Source organism: Corvus kubaryi, unplaced genomic scaffold (genome assembly GCF_017639235.1).
Source record: "Corvus kubaryi isolate FWS band 111438036 unplaced genomic scaffold, C.kubaryi_AGA036_p1.0 37312, whole genome shotgun sequence".
NCBI classification, from domain to species: Eukaryota; Metazoa; Chordata; class Aves; order Passeriformes; family Corvidae; genus Corvus; species Corvus kubaryi.
Window position 1 is genome coordinate 4702115 of NW_024581098.1, and position 15743 is coordinate 4717857.

At 40.3% G+C, this 15743-nt stretch overlaps 1 protein-coding gene across 1 annotated transcript in view; it reads right to left on the minus strand.

Annotated features, from left to right (window-relative positions):
• The window catches only part of MEP1B (meprin A subunit beta), a 31906-nt gene extending 23966 nt beyond the window's left edge, over positions 1-7940 (minus strand). Inside the window, exon 1 of the mRNA XM_042029097.1 lies at positions 2127-7940. Coding sequence (XP_041885031.1) covers positions 2127-2189 — 63 coding nt within the window. The 5' untranslated portion in view covers positions 2190-7940. The remainder of the gene's footprint in view (positions 1-2126) is intronic.
• Positions 7941-15743: the final 7803 nt, after the last annotated feature.

Genomic DNA, 15743 nt, shown 5'->3' on the forward strand with positions numbered 1-15743 from the left:
GAAAGTAGAACTGTGCTAACGGTACAAACTGGCTGACTCCTGGAAAAATTCCTTTAGCAGCAGAAAAAGCTCACAAACTGAAATCAGTAGCTAAGTACAGTGGTACTTTTGGTGCACAGATCAAAACATGAGTCCATGACTGAACAACACCAAGTTCAGCAACTCAGTGAAATCCAGGCTGGTCCTCAGTGTCTGAAAACTGCTGCTGAATGTTTTATACTGAAGGAATGCCTTCCATCACTTCTTTCCACTGTGTTCCAAACAAAACTAGGTCTTTAGTCCTGTGAATGTCAACAGCAAAATACTCTGCTTCAAAAGGAGCATCTCCGTATGCAAGTATTACTCATTCACATGATGCCTTAGGTTTTAACTTTTATATTTTTCAAATCCTGTACTGCCTAGTGTGTAACTGAAGCTTCTCGTGGCCTGTTAGCTGTTGTTCTCTCATGCTGCTTAGACATTATAAACCAGCCTGACATTATAGACATTATAAACCTCAATACCAGCCTGACAAACTACATGATGCATTTCTAGTCTGTGAAAGTATTGTAAATACACAACAAATTCACAGCTCATAGTCTCATGCAGAGGAAAGTTGTGTTATCTGAGGTGTTCCAAAGAGAAATCTAATTTAGTCTAACCAATGCTGTTTTTAAATCTACAAACACACAAATTTCTGATCATTTCTAATATCAGTGCCTAATTTTGGACATGGACAACGTGAATTAAGACATTGTAACAGTTGGTTAAACCATGGCTTGTGAGCACATTTAACATACAAATAATTCAAGTGCATCTTGGAGAGGTGGGAGACATCAATCCTATTGTAATCATGTAAAAATTAGGAAAAGGGACTCACTCAGTAATCAGTGAAGAAACAAATGAATAATTCTTATGTATCTAGAAAACCTATGGCACCACCATGAGGCCCTGGTATCTCCAGAAGATGATCCACCTCACCTAGCTTGGACATGTATTCAGATGGAATATACTCATCTAGTTTGGATGAGACACCCTAACTTACCAGTGTTTTCTCCAGACTATATTATTTTAGCATTGGCATCCAGAAATTTGAAATTAGCTCTTCCTGGCCACAAAATGCATGGAAAAGAAATAATTAGCCCTGGAGGTCAGAAGCCCCTCTCCCACACAAGACCTAGTTATTAGGGATCAGTTTGAAGTGAGATAACTTCTGGATGTTAGTAGCACCCTGCATCACCTACTGTAGGCTTTAACGAAGCCTGCAGTGGAATCTACACAAGGCTGAGATTTCAGTTTCCAAAAGGTTGGGGCAGAGGCACAGGTAGTGGAAATAGTAGGGAAGGATGGGATTGGGGTGGTGGGGGATACAGGAGGACTGTGGGAAAGTTAGGAATGTGAGGCTGAACGCTTAACTTCGGGAGATGGATGAGCATGTGTTAGTGGAGAGGAAGAAGATAGGCTGCCACAGATAGCTAAGTTGCATAACTTAGATAAGGTTATTGCACTCAGATAGTGCCATAAAAAGTAATACCTTACTCTGTAGATTGCCCTGAAGATATGAACAGCTGAAACAAACTTCCAAGAACCTTTTGGCTTTTGTTCTCTGAACTAATTATATTGTGCATCACCAAAAGTTCCTGACCTCTACAACAAAGCCTCCCAACATGAGCAAAATGCTACATTTCACTACAAAAGACAGGTAACACAAAATCTCAACTGTTACTTTTTGACTTGAAATATTTCAGCTGGATTGGAGGAACAGGGAACAGTCATTTCCAAGTATATCCACTGGCTAAAAAGGCATAAATTTCAATATCAATTATATTGTATTATAGCCAAAAAAAAAAAAAAAATCCATTCAGATATGGACAATTGAAATAAATATCAGTTTTTGGTTCGAACCCCAGATTTGCTGTTCTGGCAACTTTAATAGTGGATATTTTGCTTAGATGGGGAACACAAGATAATCTCTTTCCATGTATAGCCAGGCTTATGAAAAATAGCAATACTAAACTAACTAAACTAACAACAAAAGAATTATATTGATTTTGCAAAACAAGAATTAAATGTTTTCCTCTCAAGCTCATCTTAAGATGCACTACTTACTCAGTCATATAAAGAATATATATTCTTTGTTTTCTTACCAGACTCCAGACCACCTGAAGAAGAAGAAAAGTTAGAAGCCCAGGCACAGAAAACAAGCCCATGTTGTTCTCCAGTCAGCAGTTGTACGGACAGAATTTTACACCAACTTGGTATTTAAGACAGTAAATATCATAAATCAAAACCTTTGTCCCCTCAACAACAATTAACTCACCTGCCTTACCTACTTTTTTCTTGTCAAGTAAGCACATCATTGCCAAGTAAGTCCATCATTACTGTATTATAATAACTAACAGAAATAATTTAACTATTTTTAAGAATTGCTGTGAGAAAAAGCATTGGAGAAGAATTGAAATACAGGATGAAATGGAAACAAGAAAAAGGAAATACAGGGGAAATACACACACTGAAACATAGGAAATTCCATCTAAATTTAAGAATTTTTTTTTTATTATTTTAAGTGTTTCTAAACACTGGAACAAGTTGCCCAGAGAAGTTGTGGAGTCTCTCTCCTTGATGACAATCAAAACACAACCAGACAGATCCGAGTGACCAGCTGCAGGTAACCCTGCAGCACGACTGCAGGGAAATTGAACTAGGAGATCGCCAGAGGTGCCTTCCCACCTCAATCATTTTGTGATTCAGAGAATAAAGCTGACACTAAAACCTTTTCAACAACAGAAAACTAGCAAGACTCTTGGCAAGACATTAATATATTAATAATTTTGCATTTTTTGACAGAAAGTGAAAATGACAAATGTGTGTACATAAAAATAATCTGTCAGCAACATAATTTCAGTATCCTGCTTTTGGAAAATGCAAAGCTATTTCTATTGTTGATATATGTGAGACACTGCATTTATTACTAGCTTAAATAATGGCATCCTTCTGGATTACTTAAAGTTTCCATACAAATTAATTTTTTAAATGTCTGTACTGTTGTACTATCACCACCGTCTGTGACTCTTGGGTATTTCTTTCAACTTTAACCATCTCTTCTACTTCCTAGCTGCCAGTGAATGCTGAATTGCCACAGTTGCTTCTTATGCTTAAACTGCAGGTACTTGTGGTAATTGTATGGTCAGGCTTTAGTAACCCTTTACTTTCCCAGACCAACTACTTGTATAGACCAATACAAAAATTAAGAATGGCATTTAGATTTTGTATTGTAAATTCAGACTCACAAATTATTATATCAAAATTAATAACGTTGCATTCTATTTTAAGTATCAGAGCTGGTAAGAAAGAAAGATCCTAAGTAATGAGGACAACTAAGACATTTATAGCTGCTTAGATCCATACTTGTTTCATTCCTGATGCGTTGAGAAGTAGCAGTTGCAGATGTTATTGTTCTTATAATGCTAGGGTCTATTTCTATGAAAGCAACTAAATATTATAATCCCCTACTCACCAATGTTGACGGTGTCAACTGTGTTCAAATCAGTGATGTTCGGCAGGTCAAAAAGCTCTTTTGTCAAGATCTCTTCTACAAGTTCAGCAGCCCTTGAATTCTGTATGTTGTCATCTTCAGCTGCTGGGAGATTATTGTTACTGGTTCTGGAGGACGCCCGTGCACAAAAAAACCTGAAATGCAACTGTGATTGCAGGGCAGATTTGTTTTTATTAGAAGCAGGAGCAAATAATACATACTGACCCCTGGATTCTTGGAAAAGCCGCTGAGCAGGAGAAGGAGATGGAGCATGGTGCTCAGGCGGGAGGGGCGGCAGGCACTGCACCTTCAGGGCATCCCCTGGATCGAAATGGTGTGCATCTTGTCCTTTTCAGCCCCTCCACCCCAGAACCACACCTCATATCTCCTCCTCTTGCAGTGGAAGTTTTCCAGTTACAACATCACCTCACACTTGGCCAGAGTGTGAGATGAGGCCATAATGGCTCATGATACCACCTTCATGCTAACAACAGCTCCATTGTATATTGTTCTTCTTTCACAGGTTAAGTTCCCAATATGTTGTTTCTCTTAAGGGTCAAATTCCCACCAGTTAAACAATCAGGTTTTCTTCATTGTCTTTTCTTCATTATCTTGTCAACGTGCACAACAGTGGATCAAATATGGCAGGGCCTTAGACACAACTTCAGTCCTTTACACATGCCACCATGTGCTCTGCGGTTGGAACACATCGATATTCCACCATACGAACAACAGTGCACTGCAACATGCTGTCTATTAAAGACTGGATCAACAACACTAAACAAGGAATACAACAAAGAATACATAGAAACCCAATAAGTAATACTAATCCCTGTTTTAACCAATTCCAACCCCATGTTCATCCAGCAAATGGATTCCAATTTGTGTCTTCTACAAGGTGTTGAGTAAGTGCCCATAATTTCTCTAGTTGTGCATGGACAGATTTAGAATGGTCACTTAAGTTTATACAACATAATTTACCAAAATCTTCACACCCATGCTCATATGTTAAAAGCAAAAAATCAATTGCTGCTCAGTTCTGTATCATAGCATGTTTAATGCTGTCTACATCAATTAACAAATCAGATATAGCTGTGTTGGTAGTATTGCTAAACTTTGCTAACCAACAACTAAGTCTATTCAGGTTCATGAGGGCTTGTGCACTTGGAACCTCAGGAACCATGAAGAGGCAGTGATTGTCTTGGCAGTGTTCTAGAATTTAGCTGTATCTCTGTAGTCAGGAGTAAAAGCATGTATGCTCTGAGTATGACGGTGGTGAGTTCAGTTTTGCTGGATCCATACTGAATTAGTTATATTTGGAGATAAGAGGGTTAGTTTGCTTAAGGAGCATGGACTACCTTTAATTGCCATTGGCACTCTGGCCTAGGCTTGGTCCCTGCAGATTAAGAAGATACCCTGTGGGAGTTGCATATGTTTACTAAAACTCAGGGCTAGCTGTACTGTGGTTGAATTATACCAGTGTGAAGTATTTTAATACCATGGTATTGTGGCATTGACCCACCAAGTTCTAGGGCTATTTCTTGTGCTAATAAGTTTAAAGGTGGTACAACTATCTGCATTCAAGGTGCCTAAAATCTGCAACTCCTGTGGGGGTAAAGCAGGGGATTTCCCAAGGTGAGACAGTTGTTGCCATACTCTGGTAGCCAGACAGGCCGCAGATGCCCAGGTGCTGTTACACAGCTGTTGCAGCTCATGGGCAGTGAGAGGGACGCTGATCAGACATGTCATGAATGGGTTCTGGGGCACAGCAGTGCTAAGGCATCATAAGGTCTGGTCACCTTAGCCAGGGTCACCCAGATGTTTTGTTCCAGGGGTATGAGTCTGAGGTACCCTGTCAAAGCAAACAGAAGAAGAGTTACCTCCCCCTTGCTTCTCCCACTCCCACCTGCTACTCCCACCTATGTAAGTGTTTAGCAGGTACTCTGCACCAGTGCCATTCCCCTGGAATGGTGACAGTAACCTGCTTTGCTTCTGCTGCTATCACCTCAGTAGCCATAGCACCAGGTTCCATGGGGGATTGATACTGTACCTTGGCACCTGAAAAGTAAAACTTCACAGGAGCTTGAATAGATAGGGAGGGCATAATCCAAAAGAAGATTGACCCAATAGTTCCACTGGGGAGAATACGAGTAGAAGGAGTGGTGTTCCTAATGCCTAAAGTGAGTGGATGTTAATTTTCCTACGGTTTAAAACAGTGCAACTATAGAAGAACTCCTCTGAAACAAAGGTAAAATCAATTTTAAAAATAAACTAATATACATCTGGAAACTCCTCTGCTTTTCTCACCCTTCCTCTACACAAAGAGGCTTTTAATTAGGAGGATTTTAATTTTATCCAAAGGCATCCAGCCCAAAACCATCCCACAACGATAAGCAAAGTACAGTTAGTAGGGACAATAGCGAGTGTTGTTTCAACATTGGCATACACTGTGAAGGAAAGGAAAGATAAATTCCATAACAATAGTTTTATTCAACAATGGTGAGAAATATGAACTGAGTTTTGTTTTAAATCAATAGTGAAGGCAGTTCAGTATAATACTACAAATCACAAAAACAGAAGACGTACAAAAATTATTTAAAAGTGATGATTATAAGTAAAGCAATATTATTAAAATGTTAGCTCAAGCTATGGAAAATGTTTTTTAAGTTTCTTGTGCTGCTCTGAGCCTTGTTTTCCTTGTGGATAGGCTTATGATCAAGGCTATGAAAACGGCAAAGGTTATAATTTTCAGACCTGATGAAACTTGGTGATCTACATTAGAAGAACTAACAACTCCAGGAAACTGCTGTAGGAGCAGGGTATTCTGCTCTGTATCCCACAATACTCAGTACGACATCATATCTTTCAGCAGATGAACTACCTCACACCAGGACCTCAGTGGACAGGTTCACTTTGTGCTTAGCTCCTTGTCAATCTCCCAGGTAGAGGTCACCTGGCTACCTTGCTCTCCAGTTTTCCTTTGAAGGAAATTGCTCTGTTCTCATCAAAGCACGAGGGCAGCTCTGTGGATAGCTTGCTAACAACTCTTCCCAAAAGACAGCACAGACCAGCCTGCACTCTGTAGGTTCTGCTTAGCATAATTCCCCAACACCATTGCAAATAAACTTACATTTTTTCTGTCCTACTTGAGAACTTGCAGAACATAATTTAAGATTTATATAATGAAATCTTCACTCCAAGAAGACTGAAACACAAGTTACATGCTACATTTTGATTGAAAAAACACATGAAAAATAGCAATGTGTAAGGCCACTCTTGTGCTGTGTTTATACAGAATTTAACACTACAAATCCACTTGCTACTAATGCAGGGATGAAAGCAAAACATAAAAAACACTTGTTTGTAACAAATCATTAATAGTTGCTTGGATTTCTGCATCTCTTCCTAGAATCTTAATTCTGGCATGTAGCCACTGTGTGGTGTCAAAAGCCCAATAGGTTGTTTTTTTCATTACCAGCACTTCCCCGGGGTTCCACTCCCCAAGGTTACTGAGCTGCCGTATTTTTTCAATTATCTCATCCAGAGGATTTCCTGTTTCGTTAATCAAAAGGGTCATTATCACATTTTTATATGCAGGGGGAGCAGTCTTAATCCATCTATTTCTCAGGGTAACAAACAGGGATTTCACATCAGAGTGGCAGCATCCCCAGTAAAAATTGCTGCTTTCATCCCTTCCTCCTTCATTCACTGTACACAATCTCACAAGGTATACCATGGATGCTCAGACCCTGGTTAAGTATTTTCTGTGTGGTATTTAATACTACATCCCTGAGTAGCCATGGCTAAAAAATTAGTGTCCTGTGGATTAGTTTTAAATGCATTCTCCTTAAGAGAATTTGGGCTTAGCACCAAGAATTTCTTTGAATCTCTTGCACCCAAGGTTACGAACGAGAGTTTGAGATTGCTTAAAAAATCCTCAGCAAGGGTATCAGCAAAAACTAGATTTGATGTTAAGGGTCAGCACAACAAAGTTTGTTTACAAGATTCACTCTACTACTTACAGAACAGTTGAGGCACACCAAGGAAAAACAAGCAACAACAAAACCAAATAAAATCCAGGCAATCAAAACAGAAATGAACCAGGATCTCTGTGTCTGTGTGACAAAAGAACAGTGAGGCAAGGATAAAAAGGAATATGGCTTAAAAGCTTAACAGCATTCAACAGTACTTAACTTATACTTAAAAATTTAACAAAGGAACAGCGCAACTTATACCTAACTTAACTTACAATTTAAGCTTAAATTATACCTTAACTGTAACCATTTAAGAGAGGAATAACACTTAACAGCATTTAACCTAACTTATAATTTACAACTTAACTTTACTTACACACCTAACTGAGATCTCAGATTGCAGTGTGGCAGCAGCAGCTACAAACGCTTGCCTTTGCAACATTATATTAGCACTCATCTGTTCCATGTCCTTGTCTTGATTGTTTTCAGCTCTGTATTCTTTTCAACTGCAACTTTGTATGCAAATAACAGACATTCAGCCATGCTTCCAGCATGAATAAGCCGCTCTTTAGAGTGTTTTTGAGGAGTTTGCACAAACTGTCCCCAATATTTCAACATTCCCATGGGACCTTTAACATCCCATGGTTCGGGCCCAATACTCGTACAGGTTTCTAGCTTGTCCCACAATGTGCTCCATGGTTCCTTTGTCCACCTTGGTTGCTCCACTGGCGGAGCCATGGCCCGAGGCTCCTTTTTATGAAACCTCTTTACCAATGCACTTGCATAAGGATGTGGTAACGACAACAAAAATAGCAAGGGTGATAACTCTGTTCTAGTAGTATCGTCCAGCAACACCACAAACACAAAGGACTAGGAGTTCTTCCTAACAGAATCTGAAATGCACTTGAGCTATGTTCACAATATCCACACTGCACAACAACAAGTGTACAACACTGATTACACTTCGGACACAGAAAAACATTATTAAGTTCCTGCACGCAACTGGGTACCCAGACTAAATTTTGACCTCCCATATGCCACACGCACATGGAACAGCGTGTCTCAGTACAGTTACATGTTTCACTCTCTTGGTGCAACCATACTCTGCACTGCCCAAGCCCTGTCAGGTTTTTGTGTCCTTTTTTGTGCTCTGGGCATTCCATCCTCATCACCATTAATGTTACTGGTTCTGGAGGACACCCGTGCACAAAAAAAACTGAAACGCAACTGTGATTGCAAAGCAGATTTGTTTTTATTAGAAGCAGGAGCAAATAATACATACTGACCCCTGGATTCTTGGAAAAGCCGCTGAGCAGGAGATGGAGCATGGTGCTCAGGCGGGAGGGGCGGCAGGCACTGCACCTTCAGGGCATCCCCTGGATCGAAATGGTGTGCATCTTGTCCTTTTCAGCCCCTCCACCCCAGAACCACACCTCATATCTCCTCCTCTTGCAGTGGAAGTTTTCCAGTTACAACATCATCTCACACTTGGCCAGAGTGTGAGATGAGGCCATAATGGCTCATGATACCACCTCCATGCTAACAACAGCTCCACTGTACATTGTTCTTTCACAGGTTAAGTTCCCATTGAGTGACCAATACGTTGTTTCTCTTAAGGGTCAAGTTCCCACCAGTTAAACAATAAGGTTTTCTTCATTGTCTTTTCTTCATTATCTTGTCGACGTGCACAACAGTGGATCAAATATGGCAGGGCCTTTGACACGACTTTGGTCCCTGATACAATATGGTAGTGCTTTAGAAGGATCCCTGAGTTAGACTGGCCATGCCCACAGTAACCGTTACTTCAAACCAACTGGAACAGATCCATACATTGAAACATCTGGTGGCAAGAACCTGGCATCTGTGCTGTACAGATCTCGAAGAGCTCTGCTTTAGTCTGGCTCTGATTTGATCCCAAGTGGATCAGTAGTGACAACTGGACTGCATTAGGCAAGGATCTGCAGAACATATCCTGACTTAGTTTCGAAACAGGAATTCAATTTGGACACACCAATACTGCTCTGTGATGTGAGCGAAAACATGGTAAATATGAATGGTGATGATGATAATGCTTGCTTAAAAAATACAATCCTGATCAAAACTAAAAGACTGTATCCATTATTTCTTAATTATAGTACCTTACAAGGGCTTTCCATAGATGGTGAACTCAACAAAAATAGCACAATTTTGGTCTTACTACTTGATATTGGAAGAAAGCCTAAAACTGTGCTTTTCTGCTTCTTTTCTGCTCCCCTTTAGATGGAAATAATCACTACAATTGCTCTCTGTTCCCCATCCCTGCTTCTAAGATGTATCAGCCATTACTGGGAGCTCACACCAACTTCTTGTCAACAGTACATAGAGGGATGAAGGGTTATATGAACCTCTGTGTCATGACCATTGCTGCTTTCAGGACTGGCTAAAAAGTGAGTTGCCCAAAGCAAACATTAGAAGGTGTGGGAATTGGCATGTAGTGACACCAAACAGAGAAGGCATGAAAGTTATATGCTAACTCACACTGCTTTTTCATTAAATAAACTCAGAGTTTTGACACCTTAACCAGTCATCTGGTAAAATAAAACAAGAGGCAATGGAAAAATAAATAATATGTTAATAACAGAACATCAGGACTTTTAAGATAGAAGCTCTTGGCAGAAAATTCAGTGTCACCGAGTAAGTAGCTAAAATGGGCTTTTAATACATGTTGAGAAGAAAGAAATTCATATAGGGGCAGTCTTCAGGAAGACATGTCTAACCATGGAAGATCTTTTCAACAGGCCTTATCTATTTTTGTGACCATGTTCTCTACAATGACAACCATCTTGCTTTATCACTGACTTACTGTCTGTGTTCAGGAAACATACCTACCCCTTATTTTTCTTAAGAGGTATCCTACAGAACTCCTTGAATTTTTCTTATGAATATAGCCACATCATACTTCCAAGACTGAGGCCCACAGTAACAAAAAACTGAGTATTACTGGAGATTAATTAATAAAGAATAGTGCAACTTACTTGAATAGACAGAGTGCATTTTCAGACCAACAAAAAGAATGGCAGTCTTAGATTATGTCTTTATTCCACAGCTACCAGAGCATATATGTTGAGGAATGCACCTGGTCAAGGTAGCTCAGCTTGCAAGCTGCAGATTGAGATGCCTGAGAGTCTTGTGAATGGTCAGGCTGAGAAGTTTCCTTAACATATGATAGCCAAAATAATGCATGTCCTTTCTTGACACAGTCAAGGGTCTGTGGAATTCAAGGATGTTATTTCCATTAACATTTTGATCTGCAAGTAGAATCCACCAGTATCCTGATTGTACACTCTGAGTTTGAAGAAAAATAAAAACATTAAATGCAAAGGAGAAGGAGCAGGTCTTTTAACTGGTTGTTTGCTTTTTCCTTTCTTGCAATTCTTTGCCTTGAACATGTTTCACAACTTTTATGAGCGCTAAGATATCTAATGAGCCCTGAGTAACTATAAGAGACACCTGCAAAATCTGAGCTTTTGCCAGTCAATTACACTTCTTTTCCCACAGACTCTCATGCTGCTAGTAGAAACAAGGAAAATGAAAGACATCAGAACTTCTTGTGGAGCTTGCTGCAGATCTATTACAAGTGACTGCCTGGATCTCCTGCTGAGCTTACTTTGTGAGCACCAGACACACAGAGAGCACCCCAGAGCAGACAGCATGTTCCCCAGGACAGGCACCATCTCATCCTGCCTTCCTGGTGGCACTGTTGCATCCGGGATCTACAACAGCACAGTAATAAAGATACTGCAGTGCTTTCCCCCTGCCTTGCTGCAGAAGAAGGAACATTCATCAGGCATCATCCAATGCAGATGGGAAGCATCACCTGTTTTACTCTTCTTTGTAAAGCTACATAGCTTTGTAATAATCTGGGAAGAGACAGTAATGCAGGCAGAGAGATTGGGAAAAATGAGGGAAGTGGAGGAGCGCAAGAATGCTCTTTTCAAAGCCAGAAGAACTTAATTTCAAAATGCAGTATCTGCTAACTACTGAGAACCATAAACCCAAGTCAAATTAGCTCCATACAGACAGTGATTTTTTAGAATTTTTGGTAGGTAGCTTCATATTTGAATAGTTTTGTTAATTTTCTGTAAGGCAGCAGAGATGCTTTGGTAATTTTGCCATCTGTATATTGCTCAGCAAACAGTGGTGATTCATGATTGCTCCTTGACATTTGGGCGGAACCTGTCTGATCGCAAGTTTCAGTGTCAGCTTCAAGTGATATGAATTCATTACATAACAGGAGAGTCCTGGTTTGCAGAACATTATGTATCCCACTTACAGCAGGGCTTATAGTTCAAATGTGAAAGTGCAGGAGGATACTCAGATGGTCTATTACTCTCAGCTAGTGGATTGTTCCTTGCCCTCTCTCAAGCTTCCTGCATTATCTTGCACAAATTAAGTTCACTTTTTCAGTTAATCTCCCAAACGGAGACACTACTGCAGTGTTATCTCCTTGGCTGATCAGGCAAACGCTGCAATGAAGATAAAGCATTGCCAGATAAACCTGCAAGATAACAGACCCTCGATCAAATCCTGAATGTTACAAGCTGAGTGCCTAAATATTTAAAGTTAGGAAGCTCCAGTGTTTACAAACCTAGCAAGTGTCATGTGGGATATAATGTAAAAAGGTAAAAATTACACCAGATATCAAATACAAGTGTTCCAACTGCTTGCAGAGGAGCAAACGAGACATATTTGCTTTCATTAAGAGTTTAACAAGAAAATAAAGCAGACCCTCAGCTTCCTCATACTGCTTAGCTACAAGTAAATTAAAAAGCAAATGGCAGAAGCTTAGGTATAACTTGCACACCTTCCTGCCCTTCAGACATACTTTAACCTTTTTTTTTTTGTATGTGTAAAAAAACCAGTGTTTTATAAATTAAATAACTACTCATACGGGATTACCCCTCCCTCCCTCTCCCAGGGATCTGAACCATGGCTGACATGTTTTTACACAAACACATTTCACACTAAATATGAATCAGATTACGGTGTGAAACGAACTGTCACTGATTAGCAGCTACTAAAGTGGCTGTGGCTGGCCACTATCATGCCACTGCAGAAGCACACTCCAGGGAGGCTTAGTTCTTTCTCAGATGAGGCAACATAAGCCTCAGCTGGTAGAATTCCTCGCTTCATACCAGAGGGCTGTCCCACCCCCAGACTGCTGTGACTGCTAGGAAGGGATAACGCAGCACACCTGCACGGGGCACCTGGCAGACCTCACCACCGCGGCAGGAGGAACTGGCGAGGGCGAGGACATGGGTGCAGTCTCACCAAGCAAGCAGCCAGGAACGAGCGCTAAGCCCCTGTCACTGTCACAGAATGCATCAGTCCTCAGGTGCCCCCGTGTGCCTCCCGCCTGCACTGCAGCGCCCGAGCTCCAGCGGCCTCTGGAGAACGCCCTTGGGCAAGGAAAGGTCTTGCAAGGGAATGGCGTTTGCGAGAACGTGTTACATTTTATGTCCTCTCGTGAACAGGGGAGCATTCTTCCCGGAGTAGAGTCGAGGGGTGAACACCGCTTACTTGCCATAGATGATAAAGCAACATAAGGAAATCTGTAATTTTAAGATTTTAAAGTAAGTTGCAAATATTCTTTCTGTAGAATGGAATGACCCCAGCCCGTCTCTTAACCCCCCAAAAATCCTTAAAAGATTTATTACATTTTATGAAACATTTGGAGAGAAATTCCGTATCTAATAGTGTTTTGGACTACAATACTTACTGAATTATCACCCTTAAATACTTAGTCAGAAAGTACCCAATATATTCAGTGCCCTCTGGTGGTTTGAGTTATGAAAGAAGAAAAATTCGTAAAAGAAACTACTCAAGTTTGATCAGTCTCACAACTAAGGTCACATGAATCTCACCTTCTGTGGCACTAGGGCCACAGCAGTTACCCTGGAAAAAAAAACACCCCACACTCTTCTGTCCGTACCTACAAAACCAGAGACCCTAACACAAGGTTTTCAGGGAAGAAAAGGGTACTATTACCATCAAAGACCTGGTCTCCATGAAAAGTTTTTAATTTTCAACCTCATTCTAATCTCTCCAATCCAAAAGCAGATCCTCTCCCTACAGAAACAACAAAGTAAAAGCTTTAAAATATGTTTAAAAGCAATAAAAGCTATCCGGTAAGACTTTCAGATTCTTTCCAAGCACAAACACATTCTGATAAACACCAACTCCCCTGGCCATAAAAGTAAACATGTCTGGAGAACTCTGGAAATTATTGGTGCTAAGCTTCTTAGTTACTGTATTTACCCCTGTGGCCCACACCAGCCCATATTAAGGGCACAGCCAGAGGAGCTTATAAAACATATGGAATATGAAACAATAATTAGTAACCAATATAATCATAGCAATTTAATCACTGACTACTTTAAAAGACAGAAAAGGGAGTGGGCAGGGAAATGCATAGAGTAATTTTATGGGAACTGCTGTAGGGAAATGCGCATAGAGGAAAACAGGTGGTGAGACACTGGAACAGGTTACCCAAAAAAGCTGAGGATACCCCATCCCTGGAAGTGTTCAAGGCCAGGCTGGATGGGGCTCTGAGCAACCTGGTCCAGTGGAAGGTGTCCCTGCCCACAGCAGGGGGTTGGAATGAGATTACCTTTAAGGTTCATTCCAACCCAAACCATTTTATGAAAAAAATGAGAGACAAAAACACAACAGTAGAGAAAGAATGTAAACAGTGAGAAGCACTTTTCTCAGTGACTATGCATCCTCACAAGATTAAGCAAATTCATAAAAACAGTATTTTCTCTCTAAGCCCTGGGAAATAACCAACAGCTTCACAGATCTGAGGGATGCCTCTAAATGTATACAGAGTACTTAAGGCACAGATTTGAAATAGGATTAAATGCTATTCCACAAAATGCATTTGGCAGTGATGACTCCTTCCTCCCTCCTTGCCCTCAATTTCCTGACAGTGTGAGGCGTGGTGAGGGAATAAATGTAAAATTCACTTTCTTAGCTCTTTCCTGATCATGTCCACGAAAATGTTACAGATAAAATAAGGCTGGTTAGAGCTGGAAAATGAAGAGGTGAAAACTGATCCTTCCCAAGGCAGACCTAGAGTTTGAGAAATGTAAGAAACAGTACAGACCTACTCTATTCCTGAGACCAAAAAAAAAAAAAAAAAAAAGCCCATGCTTTGACCCTAGTAAGAGTCTGGCAATGCACTGGGCAGTGGAAGTTTAACATTATTGAAGTGTCTTCTCATTGAAGACACCCTGAATTTTGTCTCCAACATGTTTTCAACTACAGCCACAACTAGAAACAAAAGAAACCTGATTTCTGGAGCAAATGTACACACTGTATGGAGAACAGACTATGTAGGTTTTGTGCCCTTTCATTGCTTGTTTCTCCATTTCTAAAAGAAACCTGAAGATGCCTTTGTCAGATATTCTTGTAGCTCTTCTGTCTTGCGACAAAGCAGCCTTGGATGCCAGGTTCTGCAGTCATTTCACAAATGTGCATTTTCCATTTCTGTTAAACACTGTCCCATCCCCTAACAGTGTTCATGAATTGGTGTGTCTGTTTCTGCATACAACAAAGGATATAAAAAAACCACACTATCCACTCTTTTATAGCAGAGTCCTCACAGACACTCATTCAAATCTCATGGGACTCAAAAGTCAAATCTAAAAAAGAGGGACCCAGGAATGCTTCCCAAACACAAAAAGCCTTCTAGCCCCAACTACCTGTCAGAAGATGAGCTGGGTGCACAAAAATCCCCCTCTCTACCTGAGAATGAGGCCCTGGCGTAAGACTAGAGAACAAAGGGAAGTTTTACAGAGCTCAAGTATCCTATAACCAAGGAACTGCCAATGAAAATTAAACACATCACATGCATTCTCTCTAAGCAGTGAAATATGAATTGCTGTAATAAAATCAAATCCAATGAAATCTCTAACAAAGGACTTATAAGCAGATTCAGAAGATACAGTGGTTTACTTAGAGATCAGAAAATTAGATTCTATGGGGAAAGAATAAATTACCAGAAAGGAAATGTACACAGTTTTGTTAAATTTCTGTCATTCAAAATAACACATTAAATCAATTTTATTACTGTATTATCATCTGTGTGTCCTTAGAATGTAAAAGCACAAGAAACAAGGGCAGAAGGATAAATCATCTAGCTGCCACCTTGCTGGTTAAAACTTGCAACCAGCCCAAACTTACTGGCAATTCTTTCCTCAGAAAAGCATTAAATC